Here is a 24,620-nt window from a genome sequence, read left to right as displayed (position 1 = left end):
AGAATGGGAGACCCGCTTACTACGGGGTCGATATAAAGTCTTTTTATATATTTCCAACATCCGGGACTTATCGTTGGAAACTAGACCCCGGTTTTCTATACCCCACATCCTCTTCCGTTTAAAATATAACCGAGGGAAACCCCAACGCGAGAGACTGGTATTTCTCTTCTTCATCCTTTGCTCTCTTACTTACCGAGAACCAAGGCAAAATGGATGAACGGATCTCTATACCTGTATCACTTCCTCACCCGAATCCTACCGTTTCATATTGGCAGAACCCACCAGATGAGATCGGGGATATTTGCTCAACCACACAGCTTCCTGAAGAGGTTGATATTGCAATAGTCGGATCGGGGATATCTGGTGCGGCCATTGCATATAATGTACTATGTCGAGCTCCGGGGACAAATATTGTTATGCTAGAGGCGAGGAACGCCGTTAGTGGAGCAACAGGAAGAAACGGTACTCATTCCTTTGTCGTTCAAGCTATATATGAAATTACATTTGAGAGACAGCATCATCCATTCATCTTTCCCCCTGGTCAAAAATGCGTCACTTCCAAGGTGACTTGCACATAGCGTCCCCAGAGAAGAATCTACTTCCCATGAACAATCCAGCTAATTCAATACATACGGCGGAATTGGATATTAGGCGGCCATACCAAGGGAGCTTCTTATACGACCTTCCCTACGAATGTGGAAAAACTGGGCCTCGACGAAGCAATCAAAATCGCGAAACTCGAACTCAACACCGTTAGGCAGGTCCACGCCTTTGCGCGTAAACATAACATCGCCTGCGAGAGCGAACATATTGACACAACAGACGTGATATACAATCAAGAATCACTGGAGCAAGCCGCTGCGGCAGTCAAATTCATGCAAAATGTCATGCCAAACCACCCCGCTAGCAAATACACGTTCTGGAACAAAAAGGAAACAGAAGAGAAATTCTTAGTCCCTGGCGCTGCTGGAGCCGTAACGTACGAAGCAGGCAGTCTCAGTTCATATAAGTTTGTCATAGGGCTTCTTAAGCTATGTCTAAACCAAGGCCTGAACCTACAGACAAATACGCCCGTTACCAGTCTGCATAAGCAGGAAAGCAGCGCGAGCAGTAGTTTCAACTATGGAAACAGCAAGGGCTGGACCGTCGTGACTCCGCGCGGCAACATTCAAGCTGCGCAAGTCATCATGGCGACCAACGGCTACTCAGCAGCCATCTACCCGAAGCTTCAGGGTGTCATAGTCCCCGTTCGCGGACAGGTAACAGCACATAGGCCCGGATCAGCAATACCAACATCCGGCCTCTCCACCACTTATTCCTTCAACTATGGCAGCGGCTTCGACTACATGATCCAATGTCCTGACACGTCAAAGTATCCGCGCGATATCGTCATCGGCGGAGGGTTCGGCGAGAGTAAGAATGGCGGCCTGTCCAATTATGGAACTACGGACGACTCAGTCTTGGATCCGGCCATTAGTGAGTATCTTGCTGCGTCGACAGTGGAGTTCTTCGGCAAGAATTGGGGACATGATGACCCTGCCGGCCGCGTCCGACATGAATGGACTGGGATTATGGGATATAGTGCTGATGGGTACCCGCTGGTTGGGGAGATGCCAGGGGAGCCTGGGTTGTTCATCTCGGCATCATTTCAAGGCCATGGTAAATCAACATCCACATCCTGATCTTCGAATACTTCTCTTCCAATATATATATATATATATATATCTTGTTCGACTTGGCTGATATTCATTTCAAAACTCTAGGAATGGTTTCCTGCTTCCTTTGCGCACAGGCCGTCACAAGCATGTTATTTGGTGACAACGAAAACGACCTGTACAGCTGGTTCCCGCGCACTTACAAGGTAAATGCTGATCGCCTGAAGCGAAGGCTTGATCGGAGAATCACTCCTCCTCCAAAACCCCACTCCAAGGCGCGTTTATAAGCAGCATGGGCTGTGTTTTCTCAAATCTTTCACGTATGAGCGTAGGGGGATTGGTATTTTCGTTCACTTTGACGATAAACTTCTTCTTTTTCAAATCCTCCTATTTTCTTGCCTTCTCCTTGAAATTCGAATTTATCTTTGCCCCAAGATGTTATGGCAGGAAGAGATTCGGAATAGATCACGATGTATGATTTATATACCACCGTAAACGAGCCGCTATGAAATGAGGGGGTTGGTCAGAGTGATGATTTATGCATTGGGATATGACCCAGTGAGTGCATCAAGCTTGGTATCAGAATGCCGATCAGCAGGATTGCTATTATTGTTATCCTATGTCCCACATGCTGTTCATATTCTCCCCCCAATAAAATCCACCGTATATCATCAGAAAGAGGTTTCATTATATTTGTAGCAACATCTACTTCTTATACTGAAAGCTAACATGTAATAAAATAAATAAGATAAAATAACCCAAATACAGCTCACAGTACATGACTGACAACGCCCATAGAAGTAGCGTATGGAAAAGAGCAAAATCCAGGTGCTCACCAGGGAATATAAGAAACAAGATGAGAAAAATAAGCGACCAAATGCAACAAAGATCCGACTCGGCGAGAGAATCAATAGAAAGAAGAAATGAATGAGTAAAAACAGGACGAATGATATAAAAAGGATTGAACGTGGACATGAAAACCAATGGGTAAATGAGATAGCCGATACACAGTATATCAATCACACCCAACCCCCTCCCTTGAAGGGGGGGCTTTTTGTCTTTGTTTTGCTTTTAAACTCAAAATTCATGTTTGGTAATAAATTTCGATACCTAATGAAATTCCCTCCCTTGAATACTATGAACAAACCATTGCCATTGGAAATTTCCTTTAACCCGTTCAATGGGCTCAGCTGGAAAGGCAAAGACGAAGAAGAATATATGGTAAGATACAATTATCATGACTCTTTAACATCGACCTTTTTGGCTGGGGGAGCTCCGACATCAGCGCTGGCAGCGCTGGTTCCATTGGAAGCAGATGAATGGCCGTTGCCATTGGCAGTGGTAGCAGCAGCAGAATCGCCGTCGTCTTCCCGCGAACGCTTCTGGCCTGCCTTAGCTGCCGGGTTATCCGTCACTGCTGGCACCTGGATGACGGGGACACCACTACGAGAACAGAAAGGGAAGAAGGGGAGAGAGAAGGGTTAGCTATGGCCGACCAACCATGGAGTATAGGATTCCTGAATATGGGAGCTGAGAATGGGAGAGATGTGTGTCAATATAATGTATACATACCGAGAATCCTTTTGAGCCTCTTGACGACCACCTCTACCTCCTCTCTGGCCACGTCCACCTCGACTACCCCTAAAATTCTTCTTATTATCATCCCCACGACGATCGTGGTGGTTCGAGGCCCCACGGCCTCGCCCTCTATGAGCACCTCTGCCCCGGCCGGTATTGGGCCGCAGTCGACCAGCTTCAATATCCTTAATCTTCCCGTCGCAATAATCCTTCTTGCTCTTGATCAGGAGTTCCGTGGTACCCTTCCACTTTGGCTTGGGTTCGAGGGCCAGAAAAGCCTTTTGCGTCTCCTCGCTGTCAAATTCAACAAATACGCTTCCCTTGAAAATCTTCTCGGCTGTACGTCTCAGGCGAATTGCATTGGTGGGGCCGTATGGTGTGAAAAAGGCCTCAATGTCGAATTGCGTGCTCGGTTCCTCGGGACCAAATCCCTTCGCGTAGATGCTACGGTGCATCGCTTTATCTTCGAAAACCTTGACCACAGTAGGATCCAGCGATTCCTTGACGGTTTCCGGCAGGGCCACCTTTCGTCTGACGCAGGTATCGTCGTCGGTCAACTCGAGAGTTTTTGAGTCCTTGAGCGCATCGACAACGGCGCTGAATGGCTGGAAACGACTCATACGCTTGAATGAGTGCAGGAGGGACAGTTCGACGGGGCGATTTTCGCTGCCGCCCACTTTGGAGAGGAGGAATTTGTCCATGAGAAGATTCGAATCAGAGAAGTAGAATTCGACCTGTGAGGAAGTCCAGAAGTTAGAAACATATGGGATATGTACTTTTTGAAAAACACGATCACACCAGGCATGTGGGGGAAGCGGACCTGTTTACGGATCTCGTCTGGGTCGCTCGTCTCTTTCAGCGTCGAGACATCTGATTTGATGTTGTCACGATAGTTTACGCGCGGGCGATTGGCACCACGGCCACCTCGTGACGATTGCCTTTGGTCACTGTTTGTGTCCTTTAGCTCACCATCCTTAGAGTCACTCTTTGATTCACTCTTTGATTCAGCATCTTGACCCAGCTTTGCGGCAGCCGCAATAATTCTAGCTTCCTCCTTGGCTTCCATATCTTCATCCGCCACACCACCTTCTTGTCCTTCTGAAAGCTTGCCATTAGTATCCGGGTTTGCATATTTCTCCCCACCGGGCTCTTGAGTAACAGGTTGCCCCTCCTCTTTCATTGGTGCTTGGGCCTTGAGCTCTGCCACCTGCTTCAAATCGTCCTCAGCCTGTACGTTGGGATTTGCTTCCGGGGGAATGGCGACTTGATTCCGTTCCTCAGCCATTTTGTGTGACGACTCAATCTATTAACAAAACAAAACGCAGGATTCAAAGGAGAGAGACAACAATGGACAAATGGAGGCAAACTGTCCCAACCCTGCTGGTGCCGAGGAGAGGCTGCTTGCTCTGCTTTCTCAGACAGCAAAGTAGACGGGAGTTCTAGTAGCAGACTTAAATCATCTGATATTGCAAGGGCTAAAATGTGCGACGTTAGAGAATTTCTTTGTTTCCAATTGACCGAGAGGAACAGACGAATCTATAGGTACAAGGGCGGGGAAAATTCGACCGCACAGGAGGAATGGCGGGGGAGGAGTAACTGCACAAGATATGAAGACAGATCGTGTTCCTGATCAATTAATCTGGAACTAAATATATATGTGAGGAAGGCTATACTCCGCCGAAAGAGACCGTACAAACATTAGATAACTGCGTTGTCAAAGGAGATAGTAGGTGGACGGAGAGTCCTTTTTTCTGCTGGTCCGAAGTTTATAGCAGCTAGCAAGGGCCAACGGGACGTTGTTGTTCCGGTCCGAGCTTCTGTTCGACATCCAAGCAGCTAATTGTTTGTGGTGTTTATTTTCAATGGTATGGAGACGATCACAATGACAATGACGGTCCATTACTCCAAGGTTTCTTTGGTGGCGGAGGCCTCGAACTATATGTTGGTGGCCATGCTTATTCTCTTTGACTATAATCCCGCAAACAAATCCCTCCCCTAACCACTTGGTTACTTTCCTGAGCCTAAAACTAGTAGCCCATGCTGGTTCTATATCGCCGTTTTCTTTCGGCAGCAATCCCGGCGGCGTGCTGCTGTACGGCGGATTCTTCCCTGGAGCCGCGAGGATGATTCCACTGACCGGCTGCAGCAGTGCTCGAAACGCCGCGTCGGAATGTCGCGTTCTGGCTGGCTGCTCCTGCTGTTTTCTCTGTTCCAACCCGCCAAGCTCAGTTCTTTCGTTCTGTTTGCCGCAGACTTCCGGCATCAACATCAACCACCAAGACATTGCTATATTTATTGACATCATGTTCTTTGTGTGGTATGCTTCGGCAGACCCCGTGTGAGATGGTGTGTGTATATGTTGGTGTGTGTTGTTGTAACTGGATAAAACGCAGTCTTATATCCCATTCCCTGCTGCTGATCTCTTTGTTGTCACTCGCTCGCCATTCACATTCTAACTGGCCCAGGAGCAGCAACTTGGCCAACCATTTGCAAGAGGGACACAAATCATGTCCTGTTGCGGCCTTATAGCTTAAATCATACATGAAATATATCATAGGCTATCCATTTGTTGACCTCTTCAACACTATATCTATGGTGTTAGGCTGGGCAGATTCCGGCTTCCTGCAGGCAACGGCAGCATCTCCACTGCGGCTACAGAGTACATATCTCTCTCCCACGCCAATGTCTGAAATGACCGGGGTACTGAGTGGCAATCTGCATTAGCTTGATCAACTTGACCGATCAGTAGCGTATGTTCGTTTTCGTTTTCGGTGCGATCCTGAATTCATCTCCTATTTGAGTCTATCAACGATATACCTCCTCTTCTCTCTTTGACGCTGCCTCGATATTGGAAGTTTCAAGTACCTGCTCAAATATGGCGGGCCACGACGATGAGGACATACCTCCATGGGCAATAAAGGATGTAAGTCCTTTTTTTGTTTTAACCCGCCGCGGTGAAAATATCCTTGTTGCTAACACTTAATATTCTATATTGAAGATCGTCTATGTTTCCATATTGGGGCCCGTCATCTTTGCAGCTTTCCTTGAGTGGTTGCTATGGCTAGCTGCTTTTTTATATTGTCTAGGAAAAGTGTTTGTGAAGGCAGATCATTGGAGCATCAAAGTTCTTGCGGTGATCATGATGGTGATGTTCACGGCATTTCGGTACGTATTCCCGAATGCATTCTCACTTCCCAGTTGTCCACCTTCCTGCTGATCGTAGCTCTTCATAGAGGCGCATTTCTTCCCGTCATGGTGGTTACCCTCCCCCTCCCGCCAAATATCACAAGGCATTTTCCGATCCATGTCGTGTCCTTTTTGCAATGGTTTGCATTCTGGACTTTCGCCATTCTCCTCATCATCCCATGGCTGTTCTGCATCTACAGATTAGTTACAAACTCGGTCGGACGGACAAAGCGAATCAAGGAGGTTCTTGATGAGCGTACTGCTCCTAAGACTGTCATTGTGATGCCTGTGTACAAAGAAGCACCTGACGTATTAATAAAAGCCGTCAACTCCGTAGTTGACTGCGACTATCCACCATCATGCATCCATGTTTTCCTATCCTACGACGGAGGTCAAGTCGATGAGTCGTACCTGACAGTTGCTGCCCATCTCGGGGTGCCAATTACCCTCAAAAGTTATCCGGAAAGCATTGATGTCTCATACAAAGGTGCTAGGATCACAATATCGCGGTTCAAGCATGGTGGGAAAAGGCATTGCCAAAAACAGACGTTCAAACTGATCGACAAGATTTACGAAAAATACCTCCAGAGAAATGACAACCTATTCGTGTTATTTATTGATTCGGATTGCATTCTTGATCGGGTTTGTCTCCAAAATTTTATGTACGACATGGAATTGAAACCCGGAAGCAAACGCAATATGCTGGCCATGACTGGCGTCATTACTTCAACCACTGAGAAGAACACCTTGATTACCCTACTTCAGGATATGGAGTATATACATGGACAGCTATTCGAGCGGTCTGTCGAATCTGGATGCGGATCGGTCACCTGCCTCCCAGGAGCGCTTACGATCCTTCGATTTTCAGCTTTCCGCAAGATGGCTAAGTACTATTTCGCAGACAAGGCAGAGCAGTGCGAGGACCTGTTTGACTTCGGCAAATGCCATCTTGGTGAAGACCGTTGGCTCACTCATCTTTTCATGATTGGTGCAAAGGAGCGATACCAAATTCAGATGTGTACCAGCGCGTTTTGTAAAACGGAGGCTGTCCAAACCTTCCGAAGTCTGCTAAAGCAGCGAAGACGATGGTTCCTCGGATTTATCACGAATGAGGTGTGCATGCTTACCGATATTCGTTTGTGGTATCGATATCCCATGTTATGTCTTGTACGCTTTATGCAAAATACCATCCGTACTACCGCGTTACTATTTTTCATCATGGTCATATCGGTTATGACTACATCTAACAAAGTAGAAAACTTGCCTGTGGGGTTTATTGCAGTGTCGCTGGGTTTAAATTACCTTCTCATGCTCTATTTTGGCGCAAAGCTTCGACGCTACAAGGCGTGGCTTTACCCTTTAATGTTCATTCTGAATCCATTCTTTAACTGGCTCTATATGGTCTATGGGATTTTTACAGCTGGTCAGCGGACATGGGGCGGGCCCAGGGCTGACGCAGCTGCAGCGGATGAAAACACTACACCGGAACAAGCTGTCGTCAAGGCGAAAGAAACAGGTGACGAACTTAATATTAATGTGGATACTTTCCGGGTGCTGGCCGAAGGAAAGTCGTCCGTTCCCATCCATCCAGCGGAAGTGGTAGAAGGTCGGTTCGCAGCACCGGATCTACAACCAAACGGATACTATTACACCGAGAATGACAACACGTCTACGATGACCTTTCCAGACTTCCCGCAGCGGAACCCAGCTGTCGCTCCTCTACCGTTACACCCTCGAGCATCCTTTGACTCAGACTGGACAAACGGATCTAATTCCATGATCCACCTACCACGCACAGTGGAGAGTATTATGGGAGAAGAGGACCAGAGGAAAGTGCAGCTTGCACGCCAGTCAAGGGTATGCTCTAGCGTTGGTGTAGAGATAGGGGATCTCGAAGATGGCCGCGACTCGATGTTGGGCGGGGACTCCAGATCTGAGAGCCGAGGGCGATCTATTTCCAGGGGGAAGAGCCCTGCGTGCTCCTCTACACGGTCTGGAAAGCTATCTAACTCCGCAGTAGGCGTACTCACCTATGATGGGATGAACAATGGAGGGAGTGGGAGTCTGATCCCGCCGGATACGGGGATATTTGAGCCGACGCGGATGCGGGCGGGGCGGAGTCCGCTGGGGAGGAACAGTCCAGTCCGAGCCGCTGAGGACGGTGTAGCGGATGCATCGCCTTCAACTTCACCTTCATCTGAAAAAAACCATCATCAAGATGAGAAGCAGGATGAAGGGACAGAACACGCTGAGGCTTCTGGAACGAAGAAGAAGCGGAAACGATCGCGGCTAGTGAAAAGGTCGCGGGATCCGGGGGATATAGTTTGAGATTCATGAGGCAGGTTCATATTGGGAGGTTGCATTGGTTGTTTCATTTGATTGCTCTGCTTTGTCTTTCCTTTCTATTTTTTGTCCCTGACTCCACCATTCACTTGTTTTTGCTTGTAATAACTGGTAGTGCTGTAAGCAGGGCGTATTGGAGCGATAGTTCTACCTAGATCATTGGTTATAGATTCATTGGACAGTGGCTATTTTCAACTCTTCAACATATCCATTTCCTCCAATTGGGTTGGTTGTAATCCATGCTGATTAAATCCACTTCTTCCACCTCATCACAAATGGGATTTGGCGATATGGTAGGTATGCGAGTCCGCTTTTTGCCCGACTGTTGCCCGACTGTCGGCCACGCTGGGCGTGATGGCGCGTCTGTTGGGCAATTGATTTGAGTTGGAAAGGAGAAAAAAAGGATCGAAGCTGCCAGAAGCGCTGGATGGTGCTGGAAGGTTCGCCCACGTGATGCCAAGCGGAATGTGACGACAAAACTCCAACAGCAGCCCAGGTACCGGTACATCGGGCCTCCGCCAGGAGGGGCAGTGGTTTGCTCTACCTATATGCACAATTTTCAATCGCGGAGGAAAAATGACACAGGCGATTTAAGGGCGATTGCAGTAGCATTGAGTTTATTGAAATTTTTTTGATTTATTTCTTATTCTAAATGTGTTGTTTCCGTATATAAGTAGATATCGATAGCTGGGCGTGCAGTCAAGCTTTGTGGTGACACAGGTAGCGCTACCTCAGGCTGCCAGAACAACCTTATCTAGCTTCATCATCCCACTTGATCCGCCTCTAAAAAAAAAAAAAAAATACAACCACAACCCAACTATCCTATCTGCCTACAACAATCAAGCAATCGGTCAATCGTTGCTGGTCAGATTTCTCTGCAAAGAAGAGGTACAGCGGTCCCGTCTTCCCTTTCTTCAGCTAGGAGTCTCACTAATACCGATCTCCACTTCGCAGACGTGCCCGAATATTCCAGCTCTTTCCGCACGGAACGGGAAATCCAGAATACTTTCCCCCCTAAAATAAACAAGAAGAAAAGGAAGAAAAATAAAATAAAATAAAACGCCGAGAAGCCGCTTGAAAATCTCCATTGAACTAAAACCTAAAGAAGGGGAGAAAATAGGAGAAAAGGCCCAAAAGACAACAACAGAAGCCCTGCCCCTCCTTGTTTTCAAGAGAAATCAACGCTTCCACCCGTCCTTCCCTTCTCGCTACGGTCCCTCCCACAAGGAACAAATCGCCAAGGGGTTTTTCTTTCTTTTTTGAGGAAATCAAAATATTATATCAATCAAAGCCTTGTCCGCTCCTCTTTGTTCCGCTCTCTACAACGCAGATAGAAGCAGGAAGTGTGGATTTAGGAGCAAAAACAACGAGTTTCGACTTTCGATATTTCCTAATTCCTAGGTCCTCTTCCGCCACGAATTTCTTTTGAACACTTTTTTTTTTAGAGAAAAAGTCCTTCCCTTTACCTCACATCATTTCTGCACCATATAAAGCGAGCAGCATATATTGTCATCATGAGTGTCGTTGGCATAGATTTCGGTTCTCAATCGACGAAGATCGGCGTTGCTAGGAATAAGGGGATCGATATTGTGCGTATATATATTTTGTTTCTTTCTCCGTTTCTACTGCTTTACTTTCCCCTTCCGCCTCCAACTCCCGTCTCCCACTCCCAATCCATCTGATACTTTTGATTTTATACTCTGGGTTCATTCTCACTGACCAAGTGTCCTCATTCTGGGAATGTACCATTAGATCACGAATGAAGTCTCTAATCGGTCTACACCGTAAGTTCCACTTCGAAACTCCCTATCATTCTTCGAACCCCTACCTGAGATATCAGATAGATATCCTCCCCCTCCAACATACGCACCCACATGTTAAAATAGAAGGATATGCGCTTACATGTTATCCCCGTCTATACAGATCCCTAGTTGGGTTCGGCCCCAAGAGTAGATACATCGGTGAGGCCGCTAAGACACAAGAGATCTCCAACCTGAAGAACACCGTCGGCACCCTGAGACGTCTGGCTGGCCGTTCTTTCAAGGACCCCGATGTCCAGGTCGAGCAGGACTATAATACTGCCACCTTAATCGATATCAATGGTGAAGCTGGCGCTGAGGTGTCCTATCTGGGCAAGAAAGAACAGTTTACTGCTACCCAGCTAGTGGCTATGTTTCTGACCAAAATTAAAACAACCGTCGCTTCTGAACTGAAGCTCCCCGTCGCAGACGTTGTGTTAAGCGTACCTCCGTGGTTCACGGATGCCCAGCGCCGGAGTCTACTAGATGCTAGCGAAATTGCCGGTTTGACATGTCTGCGCCTCATCAATGACTCCACTGCTATTGCTCTCGGTTGGGGTATCACGAAATTCGACCTACCTTCTGCTGAGGAGAAGCCCAGGCGGGTTGCCTTTGTTGATATCGGACATAGCGACTACACTTGCTCCATTGTTGAGTTCCGCAAGGGAGAACTAAACGTCAAGGCCACGACATATGACCGCCATTTTGGAGGCCGTAACTTCGATAAAGCTTTGGTCGACCATTTCGCCAAGGAATTTAAAGAAAAGTTCAAGATTGATATCAGGACTAACCTGAAGGCGTGGACCCGGACTCTAGCTGCTGCGGAGAAGCTAAAGAAGATCCTCTCCGCAAATGCCTCCGCACCCATGAGCATTGAGTCCTTGATGGACGACGTCGATGTCCGCAGCTTCGTCAAGCGCGAAGAACTCGAAGCAATGATCCAGCCCCTTTTGGATCGTGTCACCGTACCTCTCGAGCAGGCCCTTGCCGAGGCGAAGCTAAAACCAGAAGATATCGATTCCATCGAAATGGTAGGCGGCTGCACCCGTATCCCCATCATCAAAGAGAAGATCAGCGAGTTCTTTGGCAAACCGCTCTCCTTCACGCTCAACCAGGACGAAGCTGTTGCCCGCGGCTGTGCCTTCAGCTGTGCTACTCTCTCTCCCGTATTCCGCGTTCGCGACTTCTCCGTCCACGACATCGTGAACTATCCCATCGAGTTCACGTGGGAGCAGGCCCCCGAAATCCCCGATGAGGCCACCTCTTTGACCGTTTTCAACAAAGGCAACGTTATGCCATCGACCAAGATTCTCACTTTCTATCGCAAGCAACCGTTCGATATCGAGGCGCGATATGCAAAGCCGGAGGGATTGCCTGGCAAGGCAAACCCGTGGATCGGCCGTTTCTCCGTCAAAGGTGTGACACCAAACCCCGACGGCGATTTTGCTACCTGCAAATTGCGAGCTAGGCTCAACCTGCATGGTATCCTCAATATCGAATCTGGATATTACGTGGAAGACGTGGAAGTCGAAGAACCAATTCCAGAGAAAGAAGGCGAAGTAAGTCTTTTTTACAAACCCCCTCTACTAGCCCCTCCCCCCCTCCCTAAAAAACCAATTATCCCGTGTCAAGATGTTTTTTAACGAAATGGCATGGGCAAAAATCTACTACCGACGTAAAGAAAAACGTGTTTTCTAACATGAGAAAACTCTGGAAACAGGCCATGGATACGGATGCGCCCAACGGCGAGGCCGCAGAGGCTAAGCCCAAGATGCGCAAGGTCAAAAAACAGGTGCGCAAGGGTGACCTCCCCATCTCGTCCGGCACTGCAGGCCTCGACGCGGCCGCCAAGGGGCGTCTAAGCGAGAAAGAGAATGCCATGTTCATGGAAGACAAGCTTGTTGCGGATACGGAGGATAAGAAAAACGAGCTTGAGTCGTATATCTATGAGCTGCGGGATAAGATTGATGGTGTCTATTCTGAATTCGCCAACGAGGACGAGAAGGCGAAACTTAAGGCAAAACTTGATGAGACAGAGGTATGTTTGGCTTTCTTATTTCTTTCTCCCCCATCCCCTGGCTTCTTTAACGGTCCTGCCAATCAACATCAAAATATACAAAATATAACCGAACAAAGCAATAACATGCTAACTTCTCCTCCACCTTCCAGGACTGGCTCTACGAGGACGGCGAAGACACCACCAAAGCCGTTTACATCGCCAAAATGGATGAGATCCGCTTCGTCGCGGGCCCCATTATTCAGCGCCACGCGGACAAAGTCGAAGCTGAGCGCATGGCTGCCCAGAAGGCGCAAGAAGAGGCGGCTGCGAAGAAACGCGCGGAACAGGAGGCGGCCAAGAAGAACGCAGCGCCTGCAGCAGCTGATACGGAGATGAAGGATGCGGACTCCGCGTCTCCTGGGGCCGGGGATGAGCCAATGCCAGAAGTTGAGGAGGCTTCGTGATTTTTAGGATATTTTTCCCCCCCTCCCTCTCCTTTTTTTTTTTTTTTTGATCTTCTCTCTGTTGTTCGTTTTTCGTTTTATGTCTGTGTTGTATGCGCTGCCTTTTTTTTTTTTGTCCTGTTCTTTTTCGCTTCTTTTCGTTCGTTTAGAATAATATGAAAACTTTTCTTTCACTTTATCCCTTTTTTATTTATCTCTGTTTATTATTTTAGGAGGAGTAGTGGGTGGCGAGGGGACGGAAAACGGAATATGAGAAGATGATGCTTGATGGTGATAATGACGATGGTCGCTTTTTTCTTGCCCTTTTTCTCCATTCCTTCACCTCCCCCTGTTCTATCTCATCAGCTATCTTCTAGATTCCTCTTCTCTCTTGTGTCCTCCTTTCTCTCCCCTTTTCCCCCTTCTCTTTTTATTCTTTTTACTTCTCAGTAATTTATGTTTGCTACATCCACACATAAAATAAAAGGAATCCCGGTTTGCTTTAATTCTATTTTAAAAACCAACCATATCTCAGCAGCTTACATAGCACCCACTCACACGTACTACGCACATCTATATAGCGCTCGCGCCCTATCAGCTACTCTTCAAATCCCGCTTCCAAATGTCCCTTATCCCCCTTGCCCCTTCTACCGATCTCCCGCTTAATCATGCCTCTACACGAGGCACTTGTGCTTCTACCTGACTTACTTGTATTTGGATATATATCTGTAATTGGCGAAGGAGCTCCTATTCCCACGGCACGAAACAAAAGAAGGAAAATTGGTGGAGGCAGAAGCTTGGGGGAAAGAGAAGGGATATAGAAGAAAAAGAGGGGCGGCTGGGAGGAGATAGCAGGTGTCGATTTTTTTTTAAAAAAAATAATACAATATGGTTATACCTACATATATCCAGTCCATCCATTTTGGATAGTTCACACACAGCTTTTTTATCTAGCGTGCGTTTTTGATTATCTCTCCTTAGAAACCTCGTTCTGTTCCTAGTAGTCAGTTATAACTGAATGTTCTAACAGCTCCATCACTTCACTTTGTAATTTGTAGTTCCCTTGGTCGCAACTGACCAACTCTCACATCTATTGCATGTTGTTTTATTTCGCCAGGCTCGTCCCTTTATTTTGCCCTCTTTATCGGCACATGAATGGCTTGTCAAGTATTATTGTCTTTTGTGATTTTGTGTTGGTGGTCAGTCATCGCTTTTGAATAGTCGCAGTATCAAGATAAACTAACGAAATCCTAATATGATCTTCCTCTCCTCACTAACGAGTTCCTAAATCGGAATGAGGGAGGTGGAATCAGTCCTCTTCCAGGGAACGGATATTTTACATGGGTTGATCGTTTGCGAGAAACGGACCGTTTAGTTAATGAAGAATATCAGCATCCGACAGGAGCAAAAAGAAGTTGAAAATAGACCGCTTGATGAGCCAGAACGCTCGAGGATAAAGAAGTGTATCGGATGGGCACTCCCCAGCTGCATCAAACCACAACCAACCTATCCTTCGTTGCTAATGGTATTGATCTCTCCTGCATGCTTTGAATTTCAACTTATGATCCAGTCCAAATAGCAAGTCACAAAGAAAAATGACCAGTCCAGTCGCATGCTTTATGGGTGAGATCAATTCGCCCTCCTTGCCAGGATTTCTGGGACCCGCATATAGAGCTCGAGGTTGGCCGATTTTTCAAGGATTTCCTCATTTCCAGTAAATCAACTTCCCAAATCTCTTTAATGCCTTGGCTTGCACATATCACGAATTCTTTACATCTGTGAACACGGCTCACAACCTAATCTTCCTCCCATCCGTTGTGATTCCGTTGAAATCAGAAGGACGCACTTGTAATCCGCAAAAAAGGCTGGTCGGATGAATGCTGAGAACGATCTTCTGCATTCATTGTGCCGCCTGCATATCAAACTGACGATCATGTCTCACGCCCTTCGACACTCCTCCAGTCAGACTGCGGGGCTCGACAATGCTGATCAGCCTTGATGCATTCGTTGGTAACTTATTTTTATCTTTTGAGTTTTTTTGGCTTTTGGTTTCCCTTCCCCCTTTCGTTCGGCCCAAACCTAGCATCCTTGACCACGCAAAGCGGCTGGCCATTGGTTGCACTGGTGTCAAACGGCTGTTTGAGTCGATTCGATTGGTTGTTTATGCTGCCCATGCTCCGCAACGTCATTCTCCAAGAGATGGCGGAAACGCATCACAGGTAAAGACGCAAACTCGTAGCTATTCCACATCAGCCCTTCCTTGGTAGTTGAAGGAGAAAAACAGGCGAAGCGGCCCCCGATGAAAAAGCCCATATGTCTTGTGGGACATACTCTGTAAGCCTCAGCTGAACGAAATGACGGGGTTCAGGAAAGTGGAGTAGGGAAGCTGGGATCAGGTTTTGTCAACCCTGGAAAAATCATGGCTGTGAAGGGCTTGGTGATTGCCCAATTGCCTTTTGTATGTTAGCTCATACCTAGCCTTCCTCCAACAGAAGGCCATCACATTTATCCATGCGTGCCCGCTGTTGAAAAATCGACCTGGGAAACAACTGCTGGCCAAATCGTCCAGGGATTACTACATCCATTAGACCCGGAGCTCACCGCCACTATCCTGACTATGAGAAAGTTAGTCGAGAAAAGCCGCTATGCGTGAGAAACTGTAACATGAAACCTACATCTCCTTTAGCCCTAAAATGGAAGCAGACAAAGATGGGCAACAGTCAAGAACAGAATATTTCGTCCAACCAACCTCCGATATTTTATCAAATTGGTTCGTATCCAATGGAAAGTTCATGCTGGTCTCACTGCAACCATATATTCACATGGCGAGATCCTCCCGGTCTCCTTGTGTTCATCAATAAGGACGGGAGCCGAAACGATTCATCCTCGAACTGGCCTAGACCGTTAGAATTGTCAACTGAGCCGTGGCAGCGGATGGACTAATCAGTGACCCCTGTCCCGTTTTCTGAGAAATTCAAGGACCCTGCCGCAGTTGGCGGGCTCAGGTAGCGATTTTGACTTGGGTGGGATATTGACGCTTGAAGTCGAGCAATCGTCCACTTCCAGCACTCTCCACGAAGTTCTTTTCCCTTCTTCTGCAGAACTGCGTGGTCCCATGTTTTCTTTTTGGCAAATACGAGAGATCCACTCTATGCACCGTTTGCGGCTCAAGTCAAGCGCCTTGGAATTTGGGAGGAATCGTTGACGGTCGCTACCTAGGCTAGCGAGCAGAAGACTGCCGTAGAGATGGAGCAGTTCTCCACAAGTAGACTAAAGTTATGGGATCATGGGAAACTGGAAGGCTTGTTCCAACGCCTAAACACTTGGCTCCATTGTTAAAACCGTTAAGATTAGAATCCTAAACCATGGTTAGCTTAACAAAAGCAACCAAGTCGGAATTAAATACAAGTAACAGGTCACATATAAACAATGATAGTTAAATCTCCGAGGTGGTTAATAAACAAAAATTATATACATGCATTCCCTAGATATTGCAAGCGAAAAAAATCAAAGTTTGGTATATCCACCCATGCGCCGAGCCGTAAAATTTCAATGAACTCGCTGTTTATTGAGTAATGATTCAGTCGAGATTGTAGTAGAAAAACTGTGCTTTTTACTTTGTCCATACCCAGATCCATTGGATGAACTCCTGGATATTACCTTTGGTAAGCCCTTCGTCTGGGAATTGTAATTTTCCTTTCCTCTTCTCGCTCGTCACTTGAACACAATTGCGAAGATCGTTGGACCTTTCAGGGCCCCATTGCGAAAAGTTGAGTCCATGCTTAGATAATTTGTAGCCTACAATAAGCAAGAAAAATACAGGAACCTAGGATCAAAATTAGTTTTTACACATCTAAAAACCTCCTGCGATAGTTGTAAAAGTCAACTCGGGCGGGCTTACTCCAATGTATGACGCAAAAAACCCGCGTATATCGAACGGGTCTTGGAGGAAAGAGGGCACTCCGTTAAATATAACCAAAAGTGTACAAGCAACCAAGCCGTAACAAGCTTTTAGCCATTGCCCATGGGATTTATAGGGATACTGAGGGTGGTTACGATCGTAACAGGCAGCTTGAGCTTCGGATGTATTCCCATAAAGCTTAACGTCATGTAATCTGCATATAATTAGTCCGACCGTATGAGCAAATAGATGAATAATGCAACTGCTCGTACGTTTTAAAGAAGCCGAGATAAGTAGCACAGACGACAGTGTACACAATCAAACATGACACTGTGCAATTCGTCGCGAGTTCGCTCAGTCTCTACAAGCCATTCAATCGTGGTCAGCGAAAGTTTATCTATCTCAGCATCGGGCATCGTGCTGTTACTAACCTGGCCTGAAGATCCAGTCCCTAAATACCCAAGACACATTAATGCACCAGTCACTAGTACTGCCCTCAATGGCACACCGTTGTGACACTGACGTAACCTTCTGGTGATAAACTCTGGTCCCGTTTGGTCGCGCAGCGCCAAAGTATGCAAGACTCTCGAAGAGACGTACATCGTGTTGATCCCAGAGGCGAACGCAGAAAACATGTAGATTGCATTGAAAAAGTGGGCGGCGGCCGGGAGTCCTCCTTGGACTACAGCGATCAAAAAGATCGAGTGTGAGCTCTCAGATTGGCCGCCCCCGTTAAGGAATGGATGATCATATGGGACCAGAAATGAAGCCGTCAGCATGCAGAGAGTGTACAAAGTGACAACTCGGATTGAGACCTTGCGCGACGCCATCTTCATACTCTCGGCATTGGACAAAGCTTTACTTTCTGCCGCGGTGGCAGCAGCCATGTCCATGCCTACATACGAGAAAATTATGTTGGTGAAGGTTGTCCTATAGGCACAATCAAATCACTTAGCATGTGCTAGCAAATACAAGTCAAAATACGTAGTTCAAATCGTACCACATCCCAAGGAACGCGCCAACTGAACCTCTGATCTCTCGCTGAACTTCACCACTCATGTGACCCCTAACCGTATACCTCGGCGCAAAAAAGGAGTATGGTGAGTCCCAGTCTTTGGTTGGTCGTTAGCTTCAATCCGCTAGACACGTCAAGTGATGATGATATACTTACATTGAGTTCCAACGGGGGTGCTATGGTATCTGTTGTCCAAGGCTAGTTTCCCGGCCAAAAGTCAGTATTTTGTTGAAGAGCCCACAAGTTATATAACTAACGCTGCATTGTGTCCAGAATAACCATCATTAAGATAACCAAAACAAGAAAAGAAAGTTTTATGCAACCGAAAACGTATTCGAGTTGACCATAGTACTGTGGCTTATTATTAGCAGAGTTCTCTTTGCATGTTTACAGATAGTTAATATCGTTGCTTACCTTGACGGGTAACGTATTGATCAGCGTTACAGTTATTAGAACGACAGACACCCACACCGCAGCATGAACACTCCCTCCAGTTACCCATTCCAGATGCGTTCCATTGTCATCGATATATTTAAAACGAATAGTATTTGCGACGGCGACTAGCTGGTCAGCCGCAAGGACAGCATAGGCGAACCTTGGTTTGTTCTGTTAGCTCCCCCCTGAAGTGTACGAGATGGATAGAATAGTACCAGTAGATCCAACCCACTGCAAAGCCAACACCACGATCTAAGAAGCGCCGAGGAAACTCCATAATTGGGGCATTGACTGGCATTAATGCAGTCATTTCACCCAAACAAGAGACGACTGATGAGATAACAGTGCCCATGAGGATATAGCCCAGAACTGCACCACCAGGTCCAGCGGAGGCAAGGGATCGGCCGCTCCCGAGAAAAAGCCCTTTTGGAGTAGTTAGATGTTAGGTCTTTAGTTGCGATGTCATGCATGTACACAGGAGAGCTACCATTTCCAATTGTCCTATTGACCAAAGCGTATCTCGTCGTTAATTGATATGCCCATATGGTGTGATTCGGGGTATTCAAAGGGGTTAGTTAGGGTTTACCCAGAAAAGGCAATCATCTAAAAACGTCAGCGAAACTCTTTTCCTCCACATAATAACTATTCCAAGTTCCCAACTCACATTAATCTGCCTCTCGTTCAACACCCGCCTACAGCAATGGAAAAGAACCCGTTAATAAAGCGTAATCCAACAGGCTCACATCAGATGGGAATCCAGCTCCTCACCAAACGCTCTCTCCGCTGGTTTTGCGCTCCTCTTTAACCTGGCTGGCTTCATCGAGGAATAGATGGTGTCCAACTCGCGTGCCCGTGTCACTGGTTAACTCCACATCATCCCCAAGGATTTCATGGAAATGCGGCGAGACCGCTTCAGGCTTATCGTGGTCCATGGAAATTGATTCATAAGATATTGACATAATGGTAGGTGTTCTTGCGTTCACCATCAGGTCAAGAAGAGAAAAAACAAAATATGCGACTGCGAACAAACTGAGGATATATAAGGTCCTGTGTTGCGGAAGGGCAAGCTCGTATTCGTCCCACATTTGATCTTGGCTGTAGCTCACCTTTGTTAGGCAGGGTAATGGAGCAACGATCAGCGATTCAAAACACCGCCCCTCTGCAAGCTGCCATCAACCTCCTCCACAGTAGCGTCCCTTCATGGTTGAGAGCCAGAACCATGTCCAGATTGAGATGGTCTTCTTGCAAGGGGAGGGATGACACGACTCTTCCTTGTACCATAAGTATGCGCTGCAGGGAAAAATTTGAGAGTGTCCCTTTCCTATTGGTGAGCTGGTGGCGTCGTTGCAAGCATTGGGACACTAAATAGATGAAGATATGCAGCAGCCCAACTCGACGAGAGACAATGCCTAGGTCACAGCCAATGATGATCTGGCGCGGAGGCATTTGATTAACGTTGCTCCTGCGGCTGCTCAACTCCCTTGGCATTACCGAAACCTAGGGCGGCTCCCAGCCACGATTTTCATGATTCCCCGATACCACATCGTATAATTTCGATTGAACGTTAGTCTCCGATGAGCCGCAAAAGGCATTTGCTTCTTATTTATATCGAGGAACTTCTTCAAGGCAACTGGAACCGCCGGGGTCAAAACAGCCAAATGAGGTTGAGGTATTTGGCTGCTGTGGCGCTTCCCGAGTCGAAGGCCCGACAGACAACCGAAGGCGCTATAATATTATTATTGCCCCACATGCTTCTTGAGCACCCTTGTCGGTGCTACGATCATCTGAAGTCCTGGATTCACACCGAGGTGCCCCTTTATTTGCCGTTTGCGCTATGTAAGCCTTAACTAGCAACTAGCGCTTGGATCATTCCATCTTCCCCAGCTTCTCTTGAACCCGCCCAAGCCTTCAAGTTAGCTCCATCCACAATACCAGAATACCTAATGTGGCCGCTTGACACATGGTGGGGCCATCCCGTTAGCGAACATCACTAACCATCGATGACATTCAAGTTCCTTCCAATGGGAGCTAAAATTTTTGGCAGCTCACTGTCTATTATCCACTGTCAAGGCTTATAACGAGCGAGCGGTGCCCAAAACGGCAGAGTAGATTATCCAACTGTCTGGAAATCATTCCAGCGCCTGAAAGGCCCAGGATTCAAAATCGCGTGGATGCGATGGCTACGGCCACAGTCACGTCCTCGTTATCTATACGTTTGGGAAATGTTTGGCAGGCCCTTGCTCTTCGAAGCGATGTGGAGGATATCATCAAGGAACTACTCGGCCATTTTTCGCTGGAGAAGATATATTCGGACGGTAATAAAGAATCCTATCAAGCCCTCGTGACAACGTTACTCTCCCAACTGAATGCCATTTTCTACATCCAACGGCTATCGTTGCCTACCGAGAAAACACACACCGGATCGTACCTTGGGTTTTTGGTGAGTTGGGAGACAAGTTTGCGATGTGTGGAATTTGTCATACAAATTGTTGAGGATGGCCGAGAGAGCTTGTGGGAAATTCGTCGACTCAGGGATTATTATCTTGCAGAATTTCTTCTATTATCTCTTCGATTTCTCTCACTGCATCCAAAAGCACCAACAGGCCAGCGGACCAAAGATCGTCGAGAGCGGTTTTCGCGAATACATAGGTCGCTTGAACGTGTTTATGATAGCTACCCGGGTCCGAAATCATTTCTTTTGCAGGTTTGCAAGGAGGTAACAGGCTCTCTCCGCAGCGATCCAGATTCACTAGCTCTACCTTCAAGATTGAAAAATAAACTACCGAACTTGGGAGCAGAAATGGTATGTAGCAGCTAGACACAAAAATAAGATATATGTGTGTATGTATTCATGTGACTGACTTTTCTTCACATATTTAGTATCCGCTTGCGCACTGCCTCCTGTCCGAGTCGGTCTCTACCATCGTACCAAAGGACGGATCATCTGATGACTGGTTATGTCAGTTTATGGCCCTGCGGGATGTCACACTGTTTGTGGTTGGGACGAATGTCCAATATGCAGTGAATACAGGGACAAGAAATCCACACCTCCAGGCAATGTCTTCGGAAACTCGGAATGCGGTCTTAGCTGCTCTAGACCATGTCAAGTTACCGCATCACCTTTCTAAAGCGGACTTAATTGCATCCTTCAGCGACGGCTTTCGAGTTGTGCTTCCAAATACGCCCAATGTTACAACTCAGACTTCCTCTGAATCTGATGATGTTGATGAAAATGTAGCTGACGCACTGGATGCTTTCTGCCAACACCTGGGTTGCCGCCAGTTAATTAGCCGTGTGAGTGATAGGGAAGTGATTCACAGTATAACCGAAATCACTCGGAATATAGCATTGCTCGATGATCCTAGTGCTCAATTCAGAGCATCCCGCCCCCGGTTGTATGTTCTAAATTGTCGAGGGTGTCACTTTGCAGGATATTCCCAGCTGAGATATTTGGATAATATTAATCTTCCAGTACGTTTTTAGCTTCTGTAGAAAGTGCTTCTATTATCTACGGTCCATAAAATTTATCTCAACTGCTAATTTCCATTTCCATCATAGCTTGATTCCAGTGAAGTACCAGAAGTTTCTCTTCCACCAGGGACGAACTGTCGGCAATGTGGTGACGTTGTGACAATGGCCCGAGAAATCCAACTTGCGCGGCATACTTGGAATCTTCTTTCCCACATCGAATCAAATGCTGACACAATCAACGTCGAGAGACACCTTCCGACGCAATTCCAATTACCACCTCCTAAAGTTGAAGCTGGCGGTTCGTTCCCATCATATAGTAACGTAACAACCCCAGTGAGCCCGAGAACACAAGAAACCGACTCATCCCTTTTCACTCGAACTATATTTTCGACCTCCGACCCCTCCAGTGCAACTCCTCAATCACCTTCATCCCAATTCACACACCTAATTCGACACAGATTTGATAACCCTCGTACCGAATTTTCACCCATGGACAGTTTAACCGCTATTAACGAAACGGAAGACAATGTATTGGAGCCAGGAACCATCGTTGAGTCGCGTGCCTCCAACGGTTCTCACGATCTCTCGGCCCAGGCAGCAAGCCTACCTGGAATTGAGAAGACCGCAATCACTGCCACTTCCGAGTCTACCCTCCTCGTGCGATCACGGACGTTGCAATCCCCTACATCAGCGGACAAAGGGAAAATGGGCTGGAGAAAACTCACTGGTACAAAAAAGGAATCCATCTCAGCATCCGGAGACACTAGTTCCCTTTCGTCATCCTTTCTAGAATCACAGAAACTGGATGAAATTCCTTTGAAAGGTTTAGTCAACTCGATGAAAAGCGTAAAAGGAAGATTTGCAAAAAATATCAACGTTTATCTTTCACAAAATTCGACTTTCGCACTCTTTTGGACCCATACCACGATACATGTGTGGGATGTTGGAACCTCTCCGCCAACCATGAAACGCGCATTTTCGATAGATAGTACGTGCCTTCTTGCAGCAGTTACGAAAATGTACTTAGCGTACGTTATTGGCACTCGTGATAATAAACTAACGGTAACTTCCCGAGCCCGTACCAGTTACCATGGCTTTAAACTAACTTTCAACCTAGCTACGGATAATAAACCTTATTGATGAGTCGGTCCCAGTTGTTGAGTACCGCATGTCATCAACGCTCTGGTGCAAATGCATAACAGTTTGCCCAATGGAAAATTACGTCGTGATTGGATTTGAGAACTCAATTGTCCGGTTCTTTAAGACCACAAATTCGGAACCTCCTCGAGAAGACCGGCTCCATAGCCTGTTCCACAGAGTTTGTACAAATTGTACATTAGACACGCTTTCTTTCTCAAGAGACGGACTTGTTCTTCTTGCCAGCACCCGGAATCCAAAGGGGGTAATCCAGGTATTCCAATGGAAATTTCCTTTCGTGGTGTTCCACGAACTACCGGCTTGTAGATACTACGTCCCGCTGCACGAGTCGGAAGATAATGGAGTATCAGCAACTTTATTTCGATCTTCGCGTCGGGGTGACGAACTCGTCTGTATCACGACGTGGACGCAATCTGGAGTACCCATCCTCGCACATCCCAAGGAAGGAAATAAAACAGATGTCAAGACAGAGAATGCCGGCCGCCACGGGAGACTAGGTAATAGGATTCAATGCGCTTCTTTCTCCCCTTCTGGCGCTGAGCTCGCGATGGTAAATGACCGGGGTTATCTTTATCAAATATCAAATCTGGACTCAAGTCCTATGGATGTTAAAAGACTGGCCACATCTAAGGAACTCACGACCAAATCAGATTCATTTGCAATGTCGTACATGACAACCACTGATGAAGATACCATTATCATGGCTTGGGTTGATGCAGCAACAGGAGTAGCAAATATCAAAAGAGTGCCAGTAGCAGCCCAGGTACGTATAGCTTATTTATTTTTTTATTCTATTCCCAGCATCCTCCCGGGCTTGTTTCTGGTGTCATACAACATCAGCTAACTCGATGTCCTAACAGGGGGATATTACCATGTCAGCACCACTTATGCCACAACAACCTCCGTCCCCGAAGTACGAGTTACCAGAAAGCAGCAGGGACCCGCCGCGTGTGCATGAGCTACCGCGAGAGGCGGAGCCTGCGCCGGTGAAAAGAAATTCAAAGCCAGCAGTAGAACTACCTACTGATCCGCCGAGATTTTTAAGTCGATTTCGAGGGATAACCAGATGAAAGCCCCACGGGGATAAATTTATGTCGATAAATTGATCACGAGTAATAACATTACTCTATCTGAGATTATCCCACCGAGGTAGAATACTAGCCATCCTCCCGAAGGTCTTCTGGTTCTAGGAGACAAGGTCGTGTTAGATGATTCCTAGCTAGAACATGGCTAAGGGAGGATTGAGTTGCTCAAATTCGATCCAAATGTAGCAGCTGGGTTCTGTGAATTTACGACCGGCAATCATATCCCTCAACCCGCACGCTCTATATTGGTCTTGTCTGCTCCCTCCATTTGATTCAACGGTTCCTCACTCAATTATTACTTAGTTAGAAGCGATCCTTTTTTGCACTTGTTCTGAAACTGGCAGACTAAGTACCTGTTTTCAGAAAAGTTAAAATCTGCTCGAATACCCCAGTCTCACGACTGCTGTTGATATACCCCATGGCTAATATTGAATTTATTTTCTGGCGCGATTTGGAAGGGATTTGCTTGTTTTTTCCGGAAGATACGGTAGTTAGACGTCTCTATAGAGAGAAATAAGTTTTTGGCGCTGAATATGCCATATATAATTGTAA

At 46.8% G+C, this 24,620-nt stretch overlaps 9 protein-coding genes across 9 annotated transcripts; 5 read left to right on the top strand and 4 right to left on the bottom strand.

Moving 5' to 3' along the window:
• Window positions 1-186: 186 nt before the first annotated feature.
• On the top strand, window positions 187-2,353 carry HCBG_04759 (uncharacterized protein; the record flags this gene model as incomplete). The annotated part of the gene is made up of 3 exons (XM_045431808.1): window positions 187-462; window positions 652-1,659; window positions 1,764-2,353. The coding sequence occupies 3 exons, from the start codon at window positions 210-212 to the stop codon at window positions 1,940-1,942; spliced, it is 1,440 nt and encodes a 479-aa protein (XP_045287020.1).
• A 537-nt stretch (window positions 2,354-2,890) lies between these two features.
• On the bottom strand, window positions 2,891-4,705 carry HCBG_04758 (RNA-binding La domain-containing protein; the record flags this gene model as incomplete). The annotated part of the gene is made up of 4 exons (XM_045431807.1): window positions 2,891-3,046; window positions 3,152-3,185; window positions 3,228-3,967; window positions 4,054-4,705. 4 exons carry the CDS (start codon window positions 4,516-4,518, stop codon window positions 2,891-2,893), a joined length of 1,395 nt encoding a protein of 464 aa, XP_045287019.1.
• A 242-nt stretch (window positions 4,706-4,947) lies between these two features.
• On the bottom strand, window positions 4,948-5,496 carry HCBG_04757 (uncharacterized protein; the record flags this gene model as incomplete). The annotated part of the gene is made up of 1 exon (XM_045431806.1): window positions 4,948-5,496. One exon carries the CDS (start codon window positions 5,494-5,496, stop codon window positions 4,948-4,950), a length of 549 nt encoding a protein of 182 aa, XP_045287018.1.
• A 612-nt stretch (window positions 5,497-6,108) lies between these two features.
• Window positions 6,109-8,747, top strand: HCBG_04756 (chitin synthase; the record flags this gene model as incomplete). The annotated part of the gene is made up of 3 exons (XM_045431805.1): window positions 6,109-6,156; window positions 6,232-6,398; window positions 6,620-8,747. 3 exons carry the CDS (start codon window positions 6,109-6,111, stop codon window positions 8,745-8,747), a joined length of 2,343 nt encoding a protein of 780 aa, XP_045287017.1.
• An 814-nt stretch (window positions 8,748-9,561) lies between these two features.
• Window positions 9,562-13,024, top strand: HCBG_04755 (hsp88-like protein; the record flags this gene model as incomplete). The annotated part of the gene is made up of 6 exons (XM_045431804.1): window positions 9,562-9,650; window positions 9,717-10,351; window positions 10,515-10,546; window positions 10,686-12,120; window positions 12,243-12,401; window positions 12,731-13,024. 5 exons carry the CDS (start codon window positions 10,277-10,279, stop codon window positions 13,022-13,024), a joined length of 1,995 nt encoding a protein of 664 aa, XP_045287016.1.
• A 1,574-nt stretch (window positions 13,025-14,598) lies between these two features.
• Window positions 14,599-15,946, top strand: HCBG_04754 (uncharacterized protein; the record flags this gene model as incomplete). The annotated part of the gene is made up of 4 exons (XM_045431803.1): window positions 14,599-14,683; window positions 14,966-15,222; window positions 15,372-15,465; window positions 15,573-15,946. 4 exons carry the CDS (start codon window positions 14,599-14,601, stop codon window positions 15,944-15,946), a joined length of 810 nt encoding a protein of 269 aa, XP_045287015.1.
• Window positions 15,947-16,420: 474 nt separating this feature from the next.
• HCBG_04753 (proline-specific permease) lies at window positions 16,421-18,849 on the bottom strand (the record flags this gene model as incomplete). The annotated part of the gene is made up of 9 exons (XM_045431802.1): window positions 16,421-16,829; window positions 16,905-17,118; window positions 17,177-17,265; window positions 17,336-17,834; window positions 17,905-18,016; window positions 18,076-18,117; window positions 18,177-18,270; window positions 18,334-18,514; window positions 18,570-18,849. The coding sequence occupies 9 exons, from the start codon at window positions 18,704-18,706 to the stop codon at window positions 16,617-16,619; spliced, it is 1,581 nt and encodes a 526-aa protein (XP_045287014.1).
• Window positions 18,850-18,936: 87 nt separating this feature from the next.
• On the bottom strand, window positions 18,937-19,842 carry HCBG_04752 (uncharacterized protein; the record flags this gene model as incomplete). Its single annotated transcript, XM_045431801.1, has 4 exons — window positions 18,937-18,957; window positions 19,019-19,046; window positions 19,123-19,449; window positions 19,532-19,842. 4 exons carry the CDS (start codon window positions 19,840-19,842, stop codon window positions 18,937-18,939), a joined length of 687 nt encoding a protein of 228 aa, XP_045287013.1.
• Window positions 19,843-20,530: 688 nt separating this feature from the next.
• On the top strand, window positions 20,531-24,053 carry HCBG_04751 (WD domain-containing protein; the record flags this gene model as incomplete). The annotated part of the gene is made up of 5 exons (XM_045431800.1): window positions 20,531-21,157; window positions 21,235-21,825; window positions 21,913-22,887; window positions 22,943-23,746; window positions 23,844-24,053. The coding sequence occupies 5 exons, from the start codon at window positions 20,531-20,533 to the stop codon at window positions 24,051-24,053; spliced, it is 3,207 nt and encodes a 1,068-aa protein (XP_045287012.1).
• Window positions 24,054-24,620: the final 567 nt, after the last annotated feature.

This window comes from Histoplasma capsulatum (genome assembly GCF_000150115.1).
Source record: "Histoplasma capsulatum G186AR genomic scaffold supercont2.6, whole genome shotgun sequence".
Lineage (NCBI taxonomy): Eukaryota > Fungi > Ascomycota > Eurotiomycetes > Onygenales > Ajellomycetaceae > Histoplasma > Histoplasma capsulatum.
This window is presented reverse-complemented; position numbering and strand designations above follow the sequence as displayed.